We start from the raw sequence: 25,406 nt of genomic DNA on the forward strand, positions 1-25,406 counted from the left end.
ATTTACAAAGAGAGGCAGTGGGTGTGGAAGCAGACGCCCTGGGAGAGTGTGAGGTGAGGAGAGTCCAGGATAAGGGTGGACCTGGGACCACATTCCTCCCCCTGTTCACACGGCATCAGCCTTTCCACCTGCACGACTGGGGAGAAGGGCCCCAGCCCTCTGAAACCCTGGGGGTCCCTATGCTTCTTCCTTCTGTTCTCCGAGGCAAGGCCGCCTCCTTGCTCCCTGTGGGATCAGGCTGCCCCCAGAGCCCCCAGAATGCCAAGTGCAGGGCGCCCCCTGGAGTTGTGCACACGTAGGAACTGCTGGGTCCCTGGGCTCTGCATCTTGCCTCCCACAGGTGTGGGCTCTGCCCCTCAGGTGCGCATCACAGGGCCTGAGGAAGATGGGGTCCGCGTGGTGTGCACAGCCTCGGGGTGGTTCCCGAAGCCCCAGGTGCAGTGGAGAGACGTCAGCGGAGAGAAGTTCCTGGCGTTCTCCGAGGCCCACACCCAGGATGCTGAAGGGCTGTTCAGCGTGGAGGCGGCGCTGGTGGTGCGAGACAGCTCTGTGGGGAACGTGACCTGCTCCATCCTCAACCCTGTCCTGGGCCAGGAGGAGGCCATGGCCATTTTCATCCCAGGTCAGAGGGGCTCCCGGCTTCCAGCAAGGCTGGAGGAGGGGGCCGGGTGTTCCTGGGTGTTCCGGGCTGGGCTTTCCTGGGAGGGAGCCCTGACGGGGTGTCTGGCTGGGCTGCAGAGCCCTTCTTCCCCCAGGCCTCTCCCTGGAAGGTGGCTTTCTCGGTGAGCCTGACTGTGCTGGTGATCTTGCTCCTTGGGGCTGGGTGTTACACCAAGAGAGAACATTCCACGAAGGTGCAGGAGATGCGAGAAAAGGAGACTCTGTGCCAGACTAGAGAGCAGGACCGTCAGACAAAGGAGGAAGAGCTGAAGGACGCAGGTAAGGCAGGACAGGGCTCAAGGCTGGTGAATGGCAGCTGGTGCTGAGAGGGAGGAACTGACCACAGGGCCTGAGTCCAGGGCTCTGGGGAAATCCCAGTCCAGAGCAGGTGGCTAGGGAGACCTGGGCGGACAGCTGGAGCCGTGGAGGCTCCGATGGGTCTGCAGTTGGAACGTCTTCGCCAGGGGTTACACACAGAGAGGTGGTATTTGTGAGTCTTTTTCTTAGGGAGTGGAGTTCATGGTTTTTTGTTTTCACTTTCTTTCAGCTAAACTTCAGGAAGAACTAGGTAAGCTGTACTTTTCCTCTTGAGCTCTCTGCATCCCCTTCACAGGAGACATTCTGGTTCTTAGCTCACCTATTTCCTGTGTTGCTTTTCAGAGAGGAGGAAATCCGCTTACCTGGCTGGTGAGTGACTCTCCAGATGTCCTTGGGTCTGTCTTACCTGTGCCAAGGTGTCCCTTTCCTTGTTTGTGTCTAGACATGTGGACCCCCTTTTGTGGGGGTGGAAGTGGAGGCTGAGGGAGGCAGAACCCGGCTCCTAGGCCCCTCCCAGACCTGGGCTGGCAGGAAGCTTGGGTCTGATGGTGACCTCAGAGTTTCTCACGCCCCCTGGGTGGTATTCTAACTGTGATCAACCCGAAAATTACTGATAGCTTTGTAGCCTGAATGCATCTGGTTTTTGATCAGTACCTGAGGGCCAAAACCACATGCCCTGAGATTTCACTGAAGGAGCTACACAGACAAATGGTGATTAAGTTTGTGTGTGGCCTCCTTCCTCTATCCCAGCACACCATCCAGGGAGAGTCTCTTCTCTCCAGTTCCTCAAGATGATGATCAGAAAGTGATTGAGGGGATACCTAGGCTGACGATCCATGGAAAAGTCATGGGCTGCCCAAAAAAATGACATGTATCTCTAGAATGATTTCCTCTGGGAATGCTTGGCCAGTTTTACCTTGGAGTTGACCTTGTATCTATGTTCTTTTAAAATTCCTGCTTCATGTCAATTTTTCATATATATTTTTTCCAGAAAATACTGATGCAATAATTAATTGTTAAAATTGTGGAGTAATGTATACTTTTTTCCCCTAAAATATATTCAAACAAGCAGCTTCTGAGCCTGAGTAGCAACATGGAGTAGCAGGTGAAACAGGAGTTTTGAAGGATTTTGAGGGAGGAGCAACTAGGTGAACTAGCCAAATGTCGCACAGCAGCGGGACAGCGGTGGAAGTCAGTCCAGAGTGCCGCAGGCTTCTGACCTGTGCTCCAGGGGATTCCCCACCACAACCGCTGTCTACACGTGGCTGGAGGTCACCTCCTCTCCAGCCTCTCCCCCACTGTAGATAGTCTCACCTGCAGAGCAGAGGGGAGGAACGGCCAGTGGATTCACACTGAACAGGTTTCTTCTGGCTGAGGTCTCACCAGAGTGTGTTCCCTTTCAGCCTGGAGGAAGGCCCAGCTGTATGCAGGTAAGTGGTGCTGAGTTCCTGTGGCCTCCCCTCCCAACCTAGACTCTGCCCCCTTCCCCCTGAGGGGACCCCACAGTAGGGTGGGGTAGTGTCCCTGGTCTTCTTGTCACCTTCGTAGCCTCCACCTGGAGACTGCAGGGACTCCTCGGAACACAGGTATGCCTCCATCCTGCCCGTTCTCTGCTGCAGGCACTGTCAGGGTTAGCAGCACCCTCCCCAAACGCCTGTTGCAACTGGGACTTCTGGTGACAGTGACAGAGGAGGGGTCACTGGTGAGGAGGGACGGCAGCAGGGGATGACCGTGTGGACCAGGGATCGCTCATCTCTGGAAGATTTCAGAAGTCATGCTCGCTTGCTTATGGGACCCTTGGTTTGAATCCTTCTCTCTTTGGCTCTAGTTTTGGTTTCCCCGTTTCTCCCTGGTCCTCTGGAATATTGGTCTTCTCTCTACTTCCTCATGCTCTGACCCCATGTCCAGGCTGGCTTTCATCCTCCAAGCCTCCTTGGTTGATGAGGAGCAGGTGTTCTGACTCTGGGGTCCACCACGTCTGGGATATTTATGGACTCCAGGGATGAGTGTGTGAAATGTCTGAAATTATATGGAAAATCCCAAGTGCATTTTTTTTGCCATAAAACCAAAAATGTAACATATGATGGATTATTCACGACATCATCTTCCATTTTAGGAGAATATTTGTCTGAAGGGCTCAGGCTCCTCCTCCCTTTTTCAGGGTTAATGTGGAAGATTGGAAAAGGAGACCGTGAGAGAGGTTAAATTGCTTATTGGAGAAGGGGTAGGGGAACAAATCACGGAAGAAAGATCAGGAGGAAGAGAGGAGGAGATGTGAAGGAAGTATAGGAGTGTGTGGGGGAAATGCCCTGTAGAGGTTTTGAGTGGACAGAGTGACTGAAGAGAGGCCAAAGGTCACAAGTTCAAAAGTCACAGCCACGTGGTGTGAATCTGAGAAGTGCACTGAGAGTTTGCAAGGTTCATGACATGAAATGTGATGGACTCCTTGAGTCCTCTTTAAAATATTTCAGAGAAACTTGTATTCCTAAGCCCTTTTTAGGTAACCATATAATGAGTTTGGCTCTGATCATGAGACCATCTGCACCTCCCAGAGGAGCTGGGGCAGGTGTGTGGTTGCAGGGATGCCCGTGCAGTGAGGGTGGTCTCAAGGACCCTTAGCAGTGGGGTGAGTGAAGGCTCTGTGCCCTCTGAGCCTATGTCATAGGCCCTGTTCCTGCTTGGAATGCTCCTGTTTAGGGTCAGGAATACAGATTGTGAGAGACAGTGGGGAACCCAGAGGGTGAAGGAGGCCTGGGCACCAGATGGATGAGAACCACCACCAACATCTTACTGATTCTTGCAGGGATTTCTTTCTGAACAATGACGATCGTGTAGTCTTCTTTTACCATCCTCACCTTCTCTGCCAAGTTTAAGTCATCTGTATTTTAATGTATATCTATTTTAATGTATACCTTTTATTCTATACCTTTCATTAAAAAAAAGAAACTGTACCATGAAACTAGAATCAGCATTTTTTAGTATTTTCACCATATGCCGTGTCTATAGGGATTGTTTTGTTCCTACAGAAATGGAAGGAGAAGTTATTCATGTTTCTTCTTTCCAGCGCGTGTCATGCTTCCTTATTTGAATGTCTCTCTCCCTCTCTGGAAACCTCTGCGTGGTCTTCTACCCGGGTCAGATGTCTCCAGTGCTGTGCGCTGAGCTCTCTTCTCTCCTGGCACATAGTCATGGTCCCAGTTCAGCTTAGCCACTTGTATTCTCTCTACCCGTGGCTCAGAGACCACCTGCAAGCTCAGCCCGATCTGTTCTTCACTAGTGAATGAAAGCTTTTATCTCCCCAATTCTTTCTCTAGAAAACCTACCTTTCATTATAGGTAAGTGGCTAGGGCCTTGAGAAAGAATGATTTGGTAGGCAAATATGGCAAAGATCTTTCTGTTCAGGTCAGTCTCCAGCTTCTCAATCCCTGAGTATTGTGGTTTATGGCTAGGTCTTCATCAAAAGGTTGCAAAATGATCATTCTCTGTGTGTGTGTGTATAAAAGAGCAATACATGTATCAAGTGAATGTTTCCAAACATTTTCCCTACAAATCCTTCATTAGCAGCTCCAGTACCCACCCCAGGTACCCACCCCAATGTGTGTTGTACAGTCTTTGTGAACCCCTGATAAGAAACATGTGTTTTCCTCGTAGATTGGCGGAAGGAGAAGTTCCAGGCCTGTGAGTGACTTTGTGTATTTTCTAGATTTTCCTACTGCTGTCCCCGTGGTCTCTCCTTCAGTTCTCAGTGGTGATATAGATGCTGGCACCATCAATAGTGTGGGATGGGATGTGGTGGTGGTAGTCACACACAGGTGGGGCTGATGACTTTGGCTGATATTAAATGCTAGATAGGCATCCTTCAGCCCTTGGAGAGCAGGCTGGTCCTCAAGGGCTCTGTGACATATCGCACCCTGAAATCAGTCTCGTGGGTCCTATTCCTGCTTGGAGGCCCATCTAGTTGAATCACAAGTTCCTATTGTCAGGGTGCTTAGCCTTCCTCCCATGCAGCTGAGATTCTGGGTTGAGGGGTGGTTGAGTGTTCTTGGGGAGGGGAAGACCTTGAATGATAGATAACTTTCTCTGCAGGGCCTGTCACTCTGGATCCAGGATCTGCCCATTCAGACCTTGTCATCTCTCATGAAAAGACAAGTGTGACCTTGAAGGCCTCCTATGTGAATTCTAGAGATACCTGCAGTGTACTGGGCTTTGAGGGCATCACATCAGGGCGCTCTTACTGGGAGGTGGAGATCAGGGATGGAGACGAAAGCGAGTGGGCCCTGGGGGTCTGTAGGGAAGGTGTGAACAGGAAAGGCTGGTACATAGAGTCCTCAGATAAGGGGTTCTGGGTTGTGGGGAGATATGAAAAAGGATATTGTGCCTGTACTGTACCTCAGACTGTGCTACCCCTCATGCAGGGTCCCCACCCCAGGCTTAGGGTGGGGGTGTTCCTGGACCACCAGGAAGGGGACATCTCCTTCTACAACATGACTGATGGCTCCCACATTTTCTCCTTCCCTCAGACTTCCTTCTCTGGGACCCTCTTTCCATACTTCATGATTAGGTCAGGAGACGTGTCCCTGACTGTCTGCTCCAAGATGGGAGGGTCTGAGGGGCTCCCTGTTGCCCTTAGCAATCCTTCTCTGGAGGAGTCTGTGAGCCTCCCAGGGGCGGGGTTCAGCTCAGGCTCTGGTGCTGATGGTCCTCCAGGGGCCGAGTCTCCATTGCTCCCTTGCAACCCCGAGGCTGTGTCCCCATAGGGCTGGTCACTGTCCTGGACCCTCACTATGGCTCTTCCTGGAGCTTCAGACCCCTTGTGACAGAGGCCTCTGAGGTGCAGCCTGGATGGCTGGGGGGTCTCGTCCCCCTGCTCTGGAGACAGACTCCTGGGCCTGTGGTTATAACAATTGTCAGTTCATACCATGGACTCAGGTTTGAGAAGCTAGACGTGGACTGTTTCTGAAGTAGTTTTGATTAGGCTGTAGTTTGCCATGGGAAGTCAATTTTCTGGTGGCAATAAACAATTTTTTTAGTGCTTTTTAGAAGAAATTTGTTTTTATTTTTTTATTTGGCTGCACCAGGTCTTGGTTGTGGCATGTGACCTCTTAGTTGGGGCATGTAGGATCTGGTTCCCTGACCAAGGATCGAACCCAGACCCCTTGCATGGGGAACACAGAGTCTTAGCTACTAGATCACCAGGGCAGTCCCTTTTATGGTGTTTATACAGCATTTGGTTATTAAAGGGCATGAGGGCTGAATCACTCTGCAGAATAAAAGGGGGTTATTTTATTGAATCAATGCAGAGGAACCCAGAACTGAAGGTGGGTCTCCAGTTGTATTTATGAGGATCCAGAGTATCACCATTGGCCATCCAGAATCTTGCAGGGAGATGGATGGCTGACGAATTTTAGAGGAGTTAGCATTCTTCTTTATATACTTCCTGTTCTGAGGTGGATGCAACTCATCTATTTTTATCAACCTCAGTAGATTTCTGTTACTTGTAAAAGTTTGTGCTGTTTGTTTTAGGAAAGAAGGAGAAGGATCTGGGTTTTTCTGTAGTGTCTGCATCAGGAGGAAAGAAAAGAACTGCTACCAGCATTAAGGTGTGAGTGAAGATGAGAGTTTTCAAAGGCAGGTGAATTGCAGAAAGCTTCGACCGTGAGCACGATACTAGTAATCAGTGTATTGCCTCTTAGTACTTCCAAGTCCTATGGTAAAGGGCAGAAAAGGAAGCAGCACTCTGAGGGACCCAGACCTTTGGGGATTTGCTCAAGCTCCTTAAATTTCACAGATGCCTGGAGAGTAAGCCCGCAGGCTGTGGCTCTGCTTCACTGAAGATGTAGAATGGCTGCTGTGGGTCCTAGTTGGATAGGCACTACCCAATTTCTGACTGTTTGTGTGTGTGTGCACAAACTACTTTATTCAACTCATTTAAAGGGGGAACAGTAGCTGTTACAACCTGTTCAAAGAATTCAAAATACTACCTATTGATAGATTAAAGTGTGCTTAAATTTGCTTACAAATAGATGCAAAACTGGTCAATATTTAAGAAGGTATAACTGGACTCCGTTGAATGCAATTTGGAATTCTATGGAATTGTTCTGATAGTTTCTAAAATGCTTGTTTTTAAAGAAACCATCTTTTATTACCCACTCCTTTATCATTCTTGAAATCTTTTCCTTGTATTGCAAAAATATATAATTATTTAAAACCTGGAAATATTCACTTTGCTGAATATATGTAGAAGCATATCACATTGTAAATCAACTATACTTTAAAATATTAATTAAAAAATCCTGGAAATAGACAAAATGTAAGGTGTCATGCTGGAGTAGGAAATTGCAACCCACTCCAGTATTCTTGCCTGGGAAATCCCTTGGACAGAGGAGCCTGGAGGGCTACAGTCCATGGGATCGCAGAGAGTCAGACACGACTGAGTGGCTGAGCACAGCACAGCACAGTACAGGACATTAACCACTTTCCCCCCTAACTCAGCATATTTATTTCTCACTGCTTTTCCTGGTGAGACAATAATTAAGCTATCCTTCAAAATGCTCTTTGAACCAGCTTTATAATTGTAGCAGTTCCATAACAGATTATTTCTCTGAATAAATTCTTTGACTTCTCTACTTGTCTGAGAGGCATGTATATGACTTTATGAAAATTATGTATTTTTATAATTTAAAAATTATAAAAGGGGAGGAAGGAGGAGGGAGGAAGAAGGTGAGAGGGAGGGACGAGGAGGGGAAGAAGGAAGGAAAGAAGGGAGGAGAAAAGGAAGCTTTCAAAAATGGGCCCAGCCAGTTGCAGCACAGCAAAGACTTATCTCTATGCAGTACTTTGATTTCAAATTATTTTTAACGTGGCTTTTATTGTACTCATTGTTACATACATAAATCTTTAAAGTAATACGTTTTGTAAGAAATGGTCATAAAAATTTATAGCCAGTAACTTTTCCCCTGTCCCTTACAATGATATTCTACTAAAACCATTAAATGGTTCTCATTAATGCCCTTAAAAAAATTAATGAAAAATTTTATGTTAAATATAAGCAAAACCCTTTTAATACAGATAATTTTAGGGATAAGTACATTGCAAAAATCCTATGTTATTAACATAAAAATAGGAAACAGTGAAATAGCAGGCATAATTTACCTAAGTATTCTTCCCCCACAGATTCAAAGAGAAGCCTGAAAAGACACACAGACTTTTCTAGATCCCCCAGAGAAGGCTGGCGTTTGGATCTTTATTCTAAATCGAAAGCTTCTTCTATTCATGGATCCCTTTCTCATTATTTATTTATTGGCTGTGCTGGGACTTCCTTTTTGTGTGAGGGCTTTCTCTAGTTGCAACAAGTACGGGCTGCTCTTTAGTTGTGGTACACAGGCTTCTCATTGTGGTGGCTTCTTTTACTGTGGAGCACGGCCTCTAGGGCACACAGCCGTTAGAAGGGGCAGCATGTGGGCTCAGTAGTTGCGGCTCCTGGGCTCTAGAGCACAGGCTCAGTAGCTGTAGAGCACGGGCTTAGTTGCTCTGGGGCATGTGGGATCTTCCTGGATCAGGGATCAAACCCATGTCGCCTTTGCCAGTTCAGTTCAGTTTAGCCACTCAGTCTTGTCCGACTCTCTGTGACCCCATGGACTGCAACACACTAGGCTTCCCTGTCCATCACCAACGCCTGGAATTTACTCAAACTCATGTCCATTGAGTTGGTGATGCCATCCAACCATCTCATCCTCTGTTGTCTCCTTCTCCTCCCACCTTCAATCTTTCCCAGCATCAGGGTCTTTTCCAATGAGTCAGTTCTTCGCATCAGGTGGCCAAAGTATTGGGGTTTCAGCTTCAGCATCAGTCCTTCCAATGAATTTTCATGACTGATCTCCTTTAGGATGGACTGGTTGGATCTCCTTGCACCTTTGTAGCCTTTGCAGGCAGGTGGATTCTTTACCACTGAACCACCAGGGAAGCCCTTGATTCTTTTCAAGTGCTGAGGTGATTTTTAAAGTTTAAAGATGCATTTTTTGGTTTATCATAAATCTGTGTATAATATTATATGTTTTACTGTACATTTTACATGTTTATGTTTCCCTTATGCACAAGTATGGGGCAGTACTTTATGAGCAACGTAACCAATTTTCAAGGGTTATTTTTTTCATATAGAAGACTTGCCTGCCCAAGAATCAACTTTCTTGTGTAAGATGGGACTCCACTCCCTTGACATTTCCATGGAGAAACAGATTTATTTTTTTGGTTTATTTCCCCTGAAGTCTATTTCTGCTTCATTGCTCCACATCCAGTTGAAACTCAGGCTGTCTCTCCAGTCTCAGTGGAGTATCTTCACTGTTTGGCTTCATAGAATCTTGCTCCTTAGACAAGGTTCCTAACAGATCTCATCACATCCATCACAGCCGGCCCTGTGCTAAACAGACATTTCTCCAAAGAAGACATACAGATGGCCAACAAACACATGAAAAGATGCTCACCATCACTCATTATCAGAGAAATGCAAAAGCACAATCAAAACCACAATGAGGTACCATTTCACGCCAGTCAGAATGGCTGCGATCCGAAAGTCTACAAGCAATAAATGCTGGAGAGGGTGTGGAGAAAAGGGAACCCTCTTACACTGTTGGTGGGAATGCAAACTAGTACAGCCATTATGGAGAACAGTGTGGAGATTCCTTAAAAAACTGGAAATAGAACTGCCTTATGACCCAGCAATCCCACTACTGGGCATACATACTGAAGAAACCAGAATTGAAAGAGACACTGCCGGGAGCCAGCGTGAGGAATTCCACCCATGAGAAGGTCATGGGGCAGAGCTCTGATGGCAAGGCTAATCAGACCTCAGGTTTTCCCCCTGGAATTTCCTGAGCATCCACCCCTGCAAAATAAGAATCTGCCTGCTTTTCCACTCTTCTAATATTCTCTGGAAAAAGTCAAATCAGGGCCCTCTGATAACTCTCTAGCTTGCCTAACAGGTTACCGGACCTCTTACAGCTTGTAAATTGCTTATACCACCTCCCCCTCCAACCACGAGAGGCACAAAGCTTAAAGCATCTTAAAGATACAGAGCCTTTTCTAAAGAGTTAAAAATTATATTGATAGAGGGTTTTCACTGTTGACTCAATGACTGCTGCCAGGCCTCCATATTCTTTATCTTTTAGGCACCTGGGAGGATGTTAATCAATGTAGGCGGAATATGGGAAAAGATATATAATAGTTTTGAAGTTAGCAACTCTAGACTTTTGAGTTAATTACTTTTCTCTTTGTTATATATCACTGCATTCCTCTTGTGTCCTTGCTATGTAAGAATGTGACTTTATTTAGTGCTTTCTGAGACTGGCACCAGACTTTGGGAAGATCAACACAAGTAAGTCTTCTGGTCCAAATGTCACATACCTCCTCCCCAGAAGTTTCTGTTTTTGTTTTAGTTGAGAGGCAGAAAGAAGGAGGCATAGGGGAGCAAAAGATAATAATCGAATGGAATAAAGGGCACTGATGTCCAGTGTGCAGTGTGATGAAGTTTTTTTGTATGCACACAGCTGAGTAACCACACCCAGGTCATATCTGATAGCTCCCTGGTGGCCCTCTCTAAGTGTCCCCTCAAGCTTCCAGGACCTCCTCATCTGACTTCTGCCACCACTGACGCATTTTGCCTGTGCTCTAACTTCATATATGAGGAATCCTGTAGCCTGCAGTCTTTTGTGTGTAGTTTCCTGTGTCCACGCCCATTTTTCAAACATTCCTTGTCTGCCTCTCCTTTCCCTCCCTCCGTGTCCTCCTGCAGGAAAGCCGTTTTTTCAGTCCACAGCGCTGGCCACAAGGAGGCAGCAGAACCCGGTGGAACCTGGGCTGATCCAGCAGAGCAGCCGTTCTCTTGGCCCCCGGGTTTCTCCTATCCCTGTAGCACCCTGTTTCTGGGCTGCCTCCCAAGCAGTTGCTGCAGGTTGATCCTGCTGCCTCCCTCTCTGATACCTGCTGCTTTAGAGAGGATTTCTGGAGTGGAAGACTGGAGCTTGGCCTCCAATTCTGGATCATGCACTCCTTTCAGTAATGTATTTTCAACAAGCAGCTATCAAGTATGTGGAAATGTTGTACAGATTCTAAAAACAAACACAAATAGCACATTAAAAACCAGTTAAGATGAAAGGTATTCTAACATTTCTTCTGCCTCCCCTCCTGCCCCCAGATCCCTGGAGCACCTCTGGAGCTGTTTCGCCCCTAACTGGTGGCCCCTGTTTAGGGCTCAGCTGAGCTTTAGTGGGGCCTGGAGCCTGTGGGTTTGACACACAGAACTCTGGGCAGGTCTCCTCATGTTGCTGAACCTCTGACTCTCAGCTGTAAAATGAAGAAAGCAAGACTTTCCTCTGAGGATTATAACAAAGTATGTGATGTTCAGAGTAAAATGGCACTGGGTGAACAGTGTGCCCGAGTGTTTGGTGACATCATGAGGGAGCAGGGCCTGGCCTCAGGGCTTCAGCCCACAACTCAGCCTGTGGAGACAAGTCTCCTGACATGAAGGAACAGGGTGAGCATCCCAGAGACTGTTAGAACTGTTGCAGGAAGGGCGACCCCTTCCAGGGCCCGAAAATCGGCTCTGTCTAACACTCGGAAATGAATCGTCTGAGGAAACACACGTGCTGACAAAGCAAGAGATTTTATTGGAAAAGGGCGCCCTGGCGGAGAGCAGCAGGGCAAGGGAACCCAGGAGAACTGCTCCGCAGTCCTGGGCTTTATGGTGATGGGATTAGTTTCCTGGTTGTCTTTGGCCAATTATCCTGATTCAGAGCACGCATTGCTCAGCCAAGATGGATGCACTGCTCAGCCAGTGAGAAGGATTCTGGGAGGTAGTTGGACACGTGTGTCAACTTTTGACCTTTCCTGAACTCTTCCGGTTGCTGGTGGCTTATTAATTCCATGTTCCTTACAAGGACCTCCTGTTACAAAACAACTCATACAAATGGTTTCTAACGTGCCTGGCCAGAGTGGGTGGCTTTCAGGCATTGTGCTGAAGAACCTAAGCTACTCCATTTTGTTAAAAGAAAAACTCCATTTTGTTAGGTTCTGGGAAAAGAGCCTTTGGAAATCCCTTGACCTCACCCCACCACCCATGAGCCAATCGAACCCCAGACCAGAATTTCCTGACTTAACGTTCAGGAACTTGTGGTCCACCTAGATAATAGGGACCAATCAAAAACCAACACACAACCCTTTGAAAGAAAGTGACCAATCAGACGTCCCCCTACCTATAAATTCTTTTTTTCATGAACACTCCCTATCTAAGCAATGTAATCCAAAACCCTGGGCTCCTCCCTATAGCTGCTGTGTCGGTAACGGTGGGAGCCCCAACTCGAGCTTGGTGATAAAGACTCTCTTGCTTTTGCATCGGATATCGGCTCCCTGGTGATCATTGGGAGATTTCACGACTTGGGCATAACAGTGCTTCCCCAAATAGAGCCAGCCTCTCAGGCCTTGCCTGCCTCTCCTGCCCCAGACCTCTCTTCTCTGATTCTCCCAGGGACGGAGGCCAACGTGTCAGAACTTCAGGGGGTTCTCGGACGTCGGTACTCAAATCCCTCTGAGCAGAACTTGCCTGACTAACCCTTGGCCATGAGTGGGCCTGATCTATGGGATTGCGAGAGTGAGTAAAGACTTCCCAGGTCACTGAGTGGGCGTACACTCAGGTCCTGTACTCAGGGCATGTACACAGGTCGCTTCCATGTGGGCAGTACAAACACTCACATTGTAAACAGTACCCTGACATCTCAGTGACTGAGGACATGCATGAGACACCCTGGGCAGACATGTCCATTCTGGAGTCTGGTCCCACATGTGCCAGGGTAAATGCAGGGGGATCCTACCCCTTCCCTTTTGTCCTTTTCTTCTCTCCCTTTCTCCTTCCCTCCCTCCCTTTTCCCTTCCTTTCTCCCTACTCTTTCCTTTCCTACACCCTCTTTCTGTCTGCCTTCTTTCCCTTTAGAACCTTACTGTTGAAGCTGAATCTGGCCTCTGTACCCCGACACCATATTAAAGCGTAGAAACAAAGTGTTGGGTGAAGTAGAAAATAGCAGCTTTATTGCTTTGTTAGCCAAAGGCGGCCACAGTGGACTAATGCCCTCAAACCGTGTGATCCTCCCTGAAGAGGGTAGTGAGGAGTTCTATAGTAATGTTTTCAAAAAAAGCATGATCAGCTCGCGGACATTCTTCTGATGGGTTGGTAGTGAGCTGAGTGGGAGTTAGCATTACCAACCTTCTGGTTCCAACTCACTGCGATCTCTGTGCTTGTGGTCAACATACCATCCTTGTTAAACGTTAACTTCTCCCCCGTGGCGGTTTCAGTATCTCTGAAATAACTCAAAGATACTTTTGTGTGTTTCCTTTGATGGGGAATCAGACCTTGCCCCAAGGCTGCACTACTGTATCTCTTGACTGTTCCTCTCATCTCACATCCCTACCCCCACCGCCCCTTCCTTAATTAGCAACCACTTGAACCTGCCTGTTGGACTCAGGGAAGGTCTTGGAGGTTGAATGAATCCTATTTTCTGTAATCAGAGAAATTCAGGGCACAGAAAGGCTTTTGTGCCTAAGAGTCCCACGGGGTCCTGCTTGGTATCATAAACTTTTATTGCTAAAATAAAACATATTATATTTTCTGTAAGCCTGTCTGACTCCTCAGTGTCCCTCCTTTACCTTTAGACATTGCACAGAGTCCGACACAAGTTAGGGACTGAACAACAACAACAATCTGAGAGCTTGGGTGGGAGCGATGCCTTTTCATGTTCCGGGAAGGAATCTCAGACTTCAGAATCAGAGTGGATTGTCTACTCAGAGGATGGTGGAGTCAGTGCCATGGACCAACTGGACTCTGGGTGGGCTGGGCAGCACACACTCCTGGGAAGGACTGAGTGACCTAAGCATGTCCTGAGCCGCCTTTGCTGGATATTCCAGTTTTGGAGATGACAGCCTCTGGTGGGGAGCCTCTCCTTCCTCAGCAGAGGGACAGAAGTGCAGATTCAGAGGAAGGTCATGGCCCCCAGTGTGCCCTTGGGCTCCACCCAGCAGGCTTCCAGGGTAGACCTTGTCCACCAGCCAGGATATCATGGTTAGAGAACAAAAGAAACCTTTTAAGATTGAAATAAAATCATTGCCTCTGGAGTGTGTGTGTATGTGTCTTTCTAAAAATAGCTATCAAAGGAATTGTTTAAACTTTGCCTACTGTATAAATTAATCTAGTGAACTACTCAGCTTAACAATGTGAAGGACAATAAGGTTTCCAGATTGTATGTTGTTTAAAATAGGAGTTTAATATTTTTCATCTACTGTAGCATTTTAAAAATCACAATTCATTTCATATCACTATGGTTTTATGCATTAGAAGTTTTTCTGAAACTGTTTTGAAAGCTTCTGAAGCAAATGAAAGATAAGGGATATTATGGCTGTTAAATATTAACCCTGTTAGCATTGAGATAATTTATATTTTGAGAAAGAAAAGTCTTTTGTGGCGAGTGAGCAAGAAGCAGCTGGCACACGACCCTGCTGCCTGCGGTGGCAGGGGAGGTCGGTGAAGTTGACTGCTTCTGTCCACCTTGCCAGTGTGTTCCAGTGTCCTTCCAGTGTACTTCCAGAAAAATCTTTCCTGTACGTTGTCATTCCCGCCCCTCTCTCCTCCCAGTATGGACTCAAAGGGCTGGCATTCAGGGTGAGATAAGCTTTCTGGTCAGATCATCTTGGGGCGTGTCTGAGTCCAAGGTCCTTGCTTGTTCCTGCTTCCTGTGAAGTTGTATGGAGCTGGGGGTGGGTTGGGCTGGGTTTGAGGGCTGGGGGAGGATTGAGGAGGCAGTCTCCCTGCAGCTCTAACCCCTCCCTCCTCTGTGAGGGTTTTGGACTAAGTGTCCTCGATGCCAGCACTCATGTCTTACTTCATGTCTGTCTGCACGTGTGAGAATGAAGTAGCATAAATGGAATTTGTGTGGCTTGGTTCTTGGCACATAGGAAGTATTCAATAAAATATGGTTGTTATAAAATTCCTCTAATGTCTCTGAGACCTTAAAAAGTCTCCTTGTGGTGAAGGGATTGGTGGTGTAAGTGGGGGATAGAGATTAGGGGGGCCCTGGAAGCTAAATTTTGAACTTGTCTCATTATATCTGCTGCGGTTAATATAAATATTCCAAATATTCCTGAGTCCAGGTGGATATTAGAGGGAGCTGACCTTTTGGGGAAGACAAAGTGGGATGTGTTCAGGTATACCCTGATGGTCTGGGTTTGTCCAGAGCTATAACACCTCAGACCAGACTTCTGGGCACTAATCAACAGTTCATGGTTTTGTGGGTCCACTGGTCCTTACTCTGTGGAGACAAATATAATGGGTCGTTCAGAACAACCCAGAGTGAACACAGGCTGAGAGAGATTTGCTGAGTGTGTGGCTGTGAATCTGTGAGATTTGGTTTTCTCATCTGTAGAATGAAGATAACAGTGACAACCACGAGGCAGAGGTGAGGAGGGAGAGACACGAGCCCAAGTCGCTTCAGACCTGAACCACTGACACTGGGACACTGGGCAGGCTGGAGGGAGCACTGTGCTTGTGTGTGCTTAGCCGCTCAGTTGTGACTGACTCTGTGACCCCATGGGCTGTGGCCTGCCAGGCTCCTCTGTCCATGGGATTCTCGAGGCAAGAATACTGCAGTGCATTGCCACGCTCTCCTTCAGGGGATCTGAACATCCTGACTCCCACCCTGCAGGCAGACTCTTTACGGTCTGGGTTACCAGGGAAGCACTGAGGGAGCATTAGTGGTGGTTGAACCTGGTGTTGCCAGTCCATGGCTGTAACTAGTGAAGTCTTTATGTCTGGGGTAGACAGGAAAGCTGGAGAAGGCGATGGCACCCCACTCCAGTACTCTTGCCTGGAAAATCCCATGGACAGAGGAGCCTGGTAGGCTGCAGTTCATGGGGTCGTGAAGAGTCAGACACGACTGAGTGACTTCACTTTCACTTTCATGCATTGGAGAAGGAAATGGCAACCCACTCCAGCGTTCTTGCCTGAAGAATCCCAGGGATGGCAGAGCCTGGTGGGCTGCCGTCGGTGGGGTCGCACAGAGTCGGCCACGACTTAAGTGACTTAGCAGCAGCAGCGGCAGACAGGAAAGCAGAGATGGGCAGATGGTGGGCTGTCGTGGCCTTCCAGAGGCTGACTCCATTAGTTCAGAGTTAGCAGTCTTCCTGTTTCTCTGTGGACTAGAGTGTTCTGTGAAATTGGATGAGGTTGAGTAGCCCATGTGCTAATGAAGAGACTCCTGCCAGTCAGCTCAACCAATGTTTATGGAGTGCCTCCTACATGCCCGGAAGAGTGCCTCCTCTCTTGGATTCCCTCGACATTCCTCAGGTGAACACAGGTCAGGGCTGTGGAGGAGACAGGGTGCCACCCAAACCGCAAAAGGCTTGTGTATGGATCTCATAATGGGGGTCAGGAGGTCAGCAAAGTGTGCCTTGAGCAAGGTCATTTGAGGTGAGAGCTGTACAGTGGACCGTGATGAATGTGGGGGAGGAGCAGGATCATCCAGGGGCTGGTGAGACCAGTAAGGGGGCAGCTGGGAGAGGCATGGGATGAGGTCAGACAGGAAGCTGGAGGCCTCGGAGCCGCGGAGGTGAGGTTGAAGCAGAGGGGTCCCTTGAAGGGTGAGGCATAAAGTTGACATAAACTGACCTGGGAGTGTCATGACATTGGAAAGAAAATAACCTGGAGGGAGTGAGGCCGGAGGTGGGTCGGGAGACCCATGAGGAAAACTCTGTGTCAGCAGAGAAATGAGAGTATGTAATGGCTGTTAGCATGAATTTGTGAAAATCTTGAATGTGTTGGAAGCACATTTCATGGGAGAGTGGGGTGTGAAAGATGCCGTTCAAGTTTCCGGCAGAGGAAACTGGGTGAACACAGGTGTCCTTTACTAGGTAAGGAAAGTTCAGGGAGGGATGAGCTGGAGAGGAAGAGGCAGTCCCGTTGGTTCTTTTTTGGAGACCAGAGAATCAGGCCTTTCCTGGTGTTCACTGGGCCTGGCAGAAAAGGGGTCTGAATGGCTGTGCCCAGGCCATGGGTGATACACAATCTTAACAAGCCTTAGGGCACTGTCCATTCAGCCAAGATTCTGGAGTTGGTCCTGGAAACGTGTGAAGCCTGGGGGTTAGCCCCTGGGGGGCCAGGTTGGGGGAGTTCCTGGGTCATCTGCTGGGGAAGAAAAGGAAGCAGCCACGCTGGGGGCTGTGCCCTGTGTACTTTCTAGCCGACATGGAGTCAGGCGGGGGTAGGTGTTAGTCTGTGCAGGCTGTGTGCTGCGTACAGTCCCCACTTCCGAGGTTAGAATGCTGCCATCCTGGAGTATGTCTTCTCGGGTGACAAATTAGTAAAGAATCTGCCTGCCAATGCAGGAGACCCAAGTGATGTGGGTTTGATTGCATGGTTGGGAAGATCTCCTGGTGCAGGAAATGGCACTCATTCCAGTATTCTTGCCTGGAAAATTCCATGGACAGAGGAGCTTGACAGGCTCAGTCCATGGGATCACAAAGAGTGAAACACAACTGAGGGAGTCAGCACACATGCACAACCCGGAGCGGAGCGCTTGTCGAGAACGGTTATCGAGTCTGTGGGTCTCTGTGCCCCTCAGGGTGGTTCAGCTTTACTTGAATCCGCTCTCTTGTTGCTGCTCCGATTGTGCTGTTTCCTTCTTGATAACCAGGTGACTGTCCAGAGGGCAGGGCAGAGTCTGCGGGGACTGCTTTTTCCAGGTTTCACTTTCCAATAGTGAAGGAACCAGAGAAGGGTGGACTGAGCTGACCGGGATCATTTCTGAGGGTCCCACGGTCTGGTCTCTGCAGATACCCCCGGGCCGGGCTCTGTTGCTTCTCCACTCTCCTGGGACCACCTGCCCCCAGACACGAGGAACCCAGACTTGGATCTGGACCAGGATTGGGGCTCTGAGTGACTAACTTCAGCTGCGAATTCTGAGGGCAGATTTGGGGTCTGCCAGGATCCCTGAACCTTCTCATGCTGCTGAGCTTAGAGACACTCCTGAAGTCCCGGCCTTTCAGAGCAGGTAAGTGGGTTTTGAAGACACTGTGGGCAAGAAGAGCAGGCAGGGAGCAGCAGGGTTGAGGAGGAGGCTGAGCAGGTGGCGGGGCTGGGGGCAGGTGGGTGGTGCTGGATGGTGCAGTGGCTCTAGGGAGACCCAGGACCACCACAGTGAGGGGTGTGCCTTCACTCATTTGCTTCAGTGTTACTGCTATAGCACTTACTAGTAATAGGTTGTTTTCTAATTCCATGTAGTGACTACAAATATAAATTCATGTGATTCTCATGAAAACCTTGAGATGGAAATGCCGTTAATATCTTCATTTTGCAGAAGAGGAATAACATGAAGATGGTTGAGAAACTTGGCAGACAGGGGCTCAGTCTTGGGTGGAGGACTCAGCACTTAGCCCCTAGTATCTGTCCTTCCCAGGACCCTAAGCTACCTCCTCCCCTGCCTCAAACATTTAGTGTTTTGGGGTCTTTTCTCTGATGAGGACTCATTTTTTCTCTTTGGCTGCTCTGTTTCCACTGGGATCTCCAACCCCAATGCACAAATCTTCTTTAAATTCAGTGCAGATGAGGATTAAGCTATCTGTGGGGACTGACTGGGCACCTGGGTTGCAGGCCTTGTCCTTGGTCCCTGCAGGAAAGGGCTGGGTGGGGTTGAAATGCAGGTGAACTAACCCAGCAGCAGAGGCAGCACACAGTGCCTCTGAAGGACCCACAGTCCCCTTGAGGAGGGTGTTTGTGGGGCCCCAAGTGGGAGCTGGCCTGTGCTTCACATTGAGGAGCTGAACCTGGGTCTCTGTACATAACTGATGTACCGGCGTCGCTGGTGGTTATGAATAATGGGAAGATGCAGGATGGTCCCAGCTCAGGGCACCCGTTGCTGGGAAAGGAAGCACCTGGTGTTCTGGCAGGGTGGGCTAGGCTTCAGGTGCCATTTGGGTGGGAAGGGAAGGAGGGCGTTTTTCCCAAGCAAACCTTGTGGTTGTTTAGCCCCACAGAGGCTTTCACAGGGCTGGGAGGAGTCCAGGCTCAGTGCTTTCTGGGTGTCAGAGTTGTGGGGAGCCCAGCACCTCATCAGCCCAGCTATCCAGTGGGGGCTCTGCTGCTGCAGGACTGTTTCTGGCCCTGAGCCCTCCTCCCCACCGGGGTCCCTGAGCTCTGGGCCAGCCCTGGGTCTGCCTCCTGCCCTGTGTCTCCCCAGCGCTGAGGGGATGGAGGACTTCTCCCGCGGCTCTGGGCTCTGCCACCTCATCTCTCTGCTCCTCTTCATGCAGCTGCCCGCTGGGGGTTTCGCACGTGAGTATACCCCACCCCTCTTCCTGTGTGGATTCCTGGGAGCTGGGTTGGTTCTCTCCATCAGGAGTGGGTTGCTGTTTCAAAAGTCTCTTCTCTAGAAAAATTATGATACTCCCCAAACCAGTAATTGCCATTCAGTTTTTGAGAGTCTTTAAGCCTGGTAGCTCAGACGGTAAAGCGTCTGCTTATAATGTGGGAGATCTGGGTTCGGTCCCTGGGTTGAGAAGATCCTCTGGAGAAGAAAATGGCAACTCACTCCAGTACTCTTGCCTGGGAAAATCCCATGGACAGTGGAGTATGGTAGGCTACAGTCCACGGGGTCGCAAAGAGTCAGACATGACTGAGCGACTTCACTAAGCCTCAATATAAAGACTATAAGCCTTATAAGTCTTTAAGCCTCAAGGCATATCAAAATGCCTTGATAGCTATCCAATGAGGTGTTTATCATGTTTTAAAAATTCAACTATGGTATATATGACAATATCTTTCACCTCATTTTTTTGTGTAGTATCTTCATTTTACATAACACATTCATTAATTAATTCTTTCCATTTCTCATATATCTACAGAGTATTGAACATGTGGTAGGTGCTTTTTATGAACAAACCAGGCAGATTCGTGTCTTTGTAAAACCTTACAACGTAGCAGGGAACCATGAACAATAAATGCATGAAAGCAGTGTAATGAATAGTTTTTTATAAGCAATGAGAGGAGAAGCAGTGAAGCAGCATGGGGTAGAGGGCAGTCAGGCATGCGGAAGTGGGAAGCGGGCAGCAGTGTTCAGAGAGGTGTTCAGTGAGACAGTGAGATAAGAAAAAAACCTGGAGGAGGGGGTGAGCCTGTGAGGGTTCCAGTGGAAGCATGGCTTCTGCAAGAGAGAACAGCCAGTGCAAAGCTGCCTGTGGGCCTGGATTGTTCAAGGGAGTGTGGAGGCAAGTCTTGGCTAGAGCAAAGTGAAGCAGAGGGCGAGAAGTAGGAGCTTGGGTCCAGAAGCCCTGGGTGTCGTCCCCGTCAGGCCTTTGGTCCACTGAAGAGGCTGAGGAGAGTCGGCAAAGCTTTGGGTAGAGTGGGGACGTGGTTTACAGGTGGAAAGAGCTGCAGACTTGGGAGTGAGGAGACCCAGGGAGGCCAGTGTACTGTCGCCTTCCAGGTGAGAGACCAAGGTGACTCAGATCAACTCTGAGCAGCTCAGGAGCTGAGGAGTCATTCTCTGTAGATCCAGCAGGGACATCCTGCACAAGGGTCAGGTCGTGGCCCATCCTCCAGGCCTCAGAAGGCCAAGGGCTCTGAGGAGATGTCAGTGGGGGTGAAAATGAGCACTTGTGGGTGAAAAAAGTGAAGGTAGGCTTTTAATGGAAACAGTATTTGTGTCTAGTTTTTAGCGCACATTTGAGCTGAGGAGAAAGTCATGAACAGAGATAAATTTAGCTCTGGAATAGAATAGTGTGGCTATACTAGGATGTGACTGAATGATCAAGGAGTTTTGACCTTGACCACAGGTATTCTGTTTGGTCAGGGTTCAGTCCTGCCCAAGAAGGGCAGGATAGAGCTGTGCTTCTCAAAGTGAGGCCCCTGAAACATCAGTACCAGCGTCTTGGAATAGTTTAGAAATGCACATCCTTGGGCCCACCTCAGACCTTACTTAATCTCTGGGGGTGTTGGCCCACCACTGCGGTTTTATAAGCCCTCTTGCTGATTTTGCTGCATGCTGAAGGTGGAAACCATTCAGCTAGAATTTTCCATGGAAGGGTGTGAAGACAGCAATACAGATGGATGAGGGACTCTCTTTGACATCTTTTCTGGGTCACAAAATTATCATCAGTCTAGCTCAAATTCAGAATCATTACAGCTCAACCTATCAGGTCAGGGTTCATCCCACCTGACACCTGTCCCCAGCCTGCCCAGGGCTTTCCATCACACTGAGCGTGTGTTCCGTGCTCCCTCTGTGTCTCCTCCTCTCTCACTCCTGTGTCTGTGTCCACAGAGGGGTTCACCGTGATCGCTCCCCCGGACCCCATTGTGGCAGTGCTGGGCGGGGAAGTCCAGCTACCCTGTCGTGTATCTCCAGCCATGAGTGCCGAAGACATGGAGCTGAGGTGGTTCCGCTCCAAGTTTTCAGAAGCCGTGTTCATCTATCAAGACCGACTCGAACAGAAAGAGGAGCAGATGGTTCCTTACGCAGGGCGGACCTCACTGGTGAGGGACCTCCTCAACCAGGGAGAAGCTGCAGTGCGTATCCAGAATGTCCATGTTTATGATGATGGACTGTACACCTGCTTCTTCAAAAAGGGAGGCTTCTACGAAGAGGCCAATTTGGAGCTGAAGGTGGCAGGTTGGTGACTTATTTTTGATCCTGGAGTATTGGAGTTGAGAGGAACTTCAGGGATAATGGCAATCAATCCCTCATTTTATAGATATGGAACAGGAGGCTCATCCACTCATTGCATTATTTGGTGCAAACGTATTGAAACCCTACTCTATGTCACATCCTGTTCTGGGCACCTGGGATGCATCAGTGAACCAAACAATGTTCCCTGTTCTGTGGAGTTTATATTCTAGAGGCAGTACATAAATACTTTGACAAATAGGTTATAGAGGAAATTAGGAGGTGGTAAGTATTCATACTTATGATAAAAGGGCAAATGTAACAGTGGAAGGGGGCCAGGATGGGGTGGGGTGGGCTTGTGTCATGTGGGGCTTCGGGTTGGGATTTTCTGACAATTTGAGCAGAGGCTCAAAGGAAGTAGGGATTTAGCCATGTAGATATCTGTGGGACCAGAGTTCCCAGCAGAGGAAACACCTGGCATGAAACCCTGAGGCAGGAGTGTGGCTGGAGGAGTGTGACTGGAGGAGGAGTGGCTGGAGCAGGAAGCCCTCATGGTTGATAAGATGAGTAAATGGAGGGTTGTAAGAGATGACAACAATTGAATAAAGATATGTTCTTGGCATGGGGTGCACAGAGAAAGGATTGATTAATGCTCTCTCTGGTGGTCAGGAGAATTTTGCAGGTAATATACACTGAAAGGGGCCCCTGAGTTCATTAGATCAGGCTGCAAAGAGCCCTTGAGGTTGATGCACTGGAATATGAGAAGTCAGGGGAGAGGAGAAGAAAGAAGAGAAAGAGAGAAGAGAGGAGATAGAGTGTGGTGATTGCAGTCGCTAGCAGTTAAGAGTCCTTGGTGCTGCAGTGTGTGGTCCCTGAGGGGCACAGACAGTGGAAGCTGGGGGGAAGAGGAGAGGAATTTGAGGGGCCAGGTAGATGCTAGGTTGTAGAAGACTTTGCATGCTGTGCTATGGGTGTCCATGCACCACTGAGGAAATTTTCAACAGGGCAGTTCCTGGGACATTTCTTTGGTCAGCTGTGAATGAAAGGTGAGCCAGGCTGAAGGCATGGATGTAGTTACGAGGTCCACAGGCTGACCCCCAGAAGAGGCAATGGGATCACATAGAGAGACGAGGGAATCAGACATCTGTGATGTTTAGAAAGTAGAGCAAGCTGATTGAGTGTATTTGGGGACAGAGTTTGTGGGGGGAAGAGGAGACTGCAGAAACTCAGAGTTTTGCATTGGCTGTTTGTTGTTTAGTGGTAAGAATATTGAAAATTATGTGTGTTGATTGAAGAAAAACACACAACTTAAGAACTGTGAGCTATGTTTTATTAAGGGTCTTACTGAGGAGTATATAATCCAGGAAATAGCTTCTCAGTAGCTCTGAGAAACTGCTCCAATGAGGTAGGGGGAGAAGCCAGTTTATATAGGATTTTGGCTAGGGAACAAGTGCAGTCAAGCATGCTTAGTATGCTAAGTGGCTTCAGTCGTGTCCGACTCTGCGACCCCATGAACTTGTAGCCCACCAGACTCCTCTGGCCATGGGATTCTCCAGGTAAGAATACTGGAGTGAGCTGCCATTTCCTCCTCAGGGGGTCTTCCCAGCCCAGGGATCTAACCCACATCTCCTGTTGCTCCTGCATTGTAGGTAGATTCTTTACTGCTGAGCCACTGGAGAAGCCCAGAAGTCAAGCGTACACTTTGGTAAAATGTTACTGTTTGTCGCAAGGATCAGATATATCAGTTAATAATATTAGCACTTTTCTAGGAAGATGCGGAGAAGGCAATGGCACCCCACTCCAGTACTCTTGCCTGGAAAATCCCATGGACGGAGGAGCCTGGTAGGCTGCAGTCCATGGGGTCTCGAAGAGTCGGACATGACTGAGCGACTTCTCTTTCACTTTTCACTTTCATGCACTGGAGAAGGACATGGCAACCCATTCCAATGTTCTTGCCTGGAGAATCCCAGGGGCGGGGGAGCCTGGTGGGCTGCTGTCTATGGGGTCGCACAGAGTCGGCCACGACTGAAGTGACTTAGCAGCAGCAGCAGCAGCAGCAGCAGGAAGATGCAAGAATCTAGGTTCACTATTTTTTTCCTGAGATATCTCTAAGTATCTAAGGGGCTTGTTTTTCCAAAGCACAGGGTGCCTTGCCCTATTTTCACCCCGAATTCCTTTCAGAGTGTACTGTCAGTGAGTAACTGAGAGGTTAATGACTGGATTCTTGTAGAATTGGATGGTGGGCAAGATTCTTTGCTTTATGTATGTTAGTTATCTATTGTCAAGATAATGCTGTGTAATAAACAGTCACAAAGATCACAGTGGCGTATAACAGTAACCATCTATTTAATTCAGGCATGAAGGGAGTGCAGCTAGTTTGGGCTGTATTTGATTAATCTTATATGGGTTTATTCATATCTCTTTTGTCATGCTGGCTACAAAACAAAAAAATCTCCCAAACCAGAAATCATCTTCACAGTTAGTGGAGAAAGAATGCAGTTTTATTACTGAATGGGCATTCAACCAGTATGTGATAGACATCACAGGCAATTGTCTAAGAGATTGTAAAGACAGAAAGATATCTCCCCCCTTTTATAAAGCCAAGCAGATACAACCCATTACATACTTGTTTTTAAGAACAATAACTATTCCTCATGTCGGAGGACTTGATAGCACCGTCTGTCACACAGTTCACTCTAACTTTTCCTGGTAATTGAGCTGACCATCTATGTTAGCTAATTGGTTTAAGCCTGAGGAAAAACAAATCCTTATGTTTTTATGACAGGAGGTATTTTTACACCTTGTAGCTTGGTGATGGCTGAAGCTGGACTCCTATCCTCCCACAAGGAAGGGGAAAGTGGGGTGCTGTTTCCCTTGAACTTTATATTTACAGATAGCTCCTAGGTCCTAGTGAAAGACATTCCTGGGTCAAAATTCTTATCTAGTTCTCGAAAAGGATTTATATACATTTAAAACTGGGGAGAAAATACCTACGATTACAGGTTTTCTCAAGGAAATATTCTAAGAAAAACAAGGGAAGGGGAATCTCTGCCCTTATTTTCAACAGGGAGAATGAGCCTGTTATTTTTAATTCGTATTTGTCATTACAGTCAGCTGAGGAGGTCACATAAGAACCTTTGCTGGGTCTGTTCATGTGGGTTTGTTCAACTGGCTATTGATTGATCTAGGAAAGTTTCAGCAGGAAAGGCTATACTAGAGCAAACACGTCCTCCCCCTGGTGGAGAGCAGCCCAACGACACAAGGACTTTACAACCTAGTCACATGACCTAATCTCTTAGTGGCTAGTTGAGTCACAGGACTGGCCCCGAGGCAGAGTGTGGAGGCACCGAAAACTGTGGCAGACAGGGAGCTGGATATAAAGGGGAGTGAAGAGTTGGCAATATTTTTATACAGAATCCATCACGGATGGGGCCAAATCACATATTCAGTTCTAGAATTATGAGTTGGAAGTATATGTGAGGATTTGGGTAGAGGTAAACCTGTAGATAAAAGGAAGGGACGTTTAGGACATAGGGTTCTTAGATGACTTAATTTTGGTGGTGATTTATAAAGAGAGGCAGTGGGTGTGGAAGCAGGCGGCCTGGGAGAGTGTGAGGTGAGGAGAGTCCAGGATAAGGGTGGACCTGGGACCACATTCCTCCCCCTGTTTACATGGCATCAGCCCTTCCATCTGCACGACTGGGGAGAAGGGGCCCAGCCCTCTGAAACCCTGGGGGTCCC

At 48.3% G+C, this 25,406-nt stretch overlaps 1 protein-coding gene across 7 annotated transcripts in view; it reads left to right on the top strand.

The window, feature by feature from the left end:
* LOC102173052 (butyrophilin subfamily 1 member A1) overlaps positions 1-25,406 on the top strand; it is a 38,183-nt gene that overhangs the window by 5,416 nt on the left and 7,361 nt on the right. For 3 of the 7 annotated variants that reach the window (XM_018039114.1, XM_018039116.1, XM_018039115.1), the window contains exons 4-5: positions 341-622; positions 739-939. In XM_018039114.1, the coding sequence (XP_017894603.1) occupies positions 341-622; positions 739-939 (483 nt within the window). Of the gene's footprint in view, positions 1-340; positions 623-738; positions 940-1,207; positions 1,229-1,320; positions 1,348-2,381; positions 2,409-4,629; positions 4,657-5,064; positions 6,016-17,563; positions 18,060-19,154; positions 19,340-21,323; positions 21,672-25,406 lie in introns of those variants that run through there. The other 4 variants (XM_018039117.1, XM_013973962.2, XM_018039113.1 and 1 more) reach the window with 4 other exon arrangements.

The sequence above is a fragment of the Capra hircus genome, chromosome 23 (genome assembly GCF_001704415.2).
Source record: "Capra hircus breed San Clemente chromosome 23, ASM170441v1, whole genome shotgun sequence".
Lineage (NCBI taxonomy): Eukaryota > Metazoa > Chordata > Mammalia > Artiodactyla > Bovidae > Capra > Capra hircus.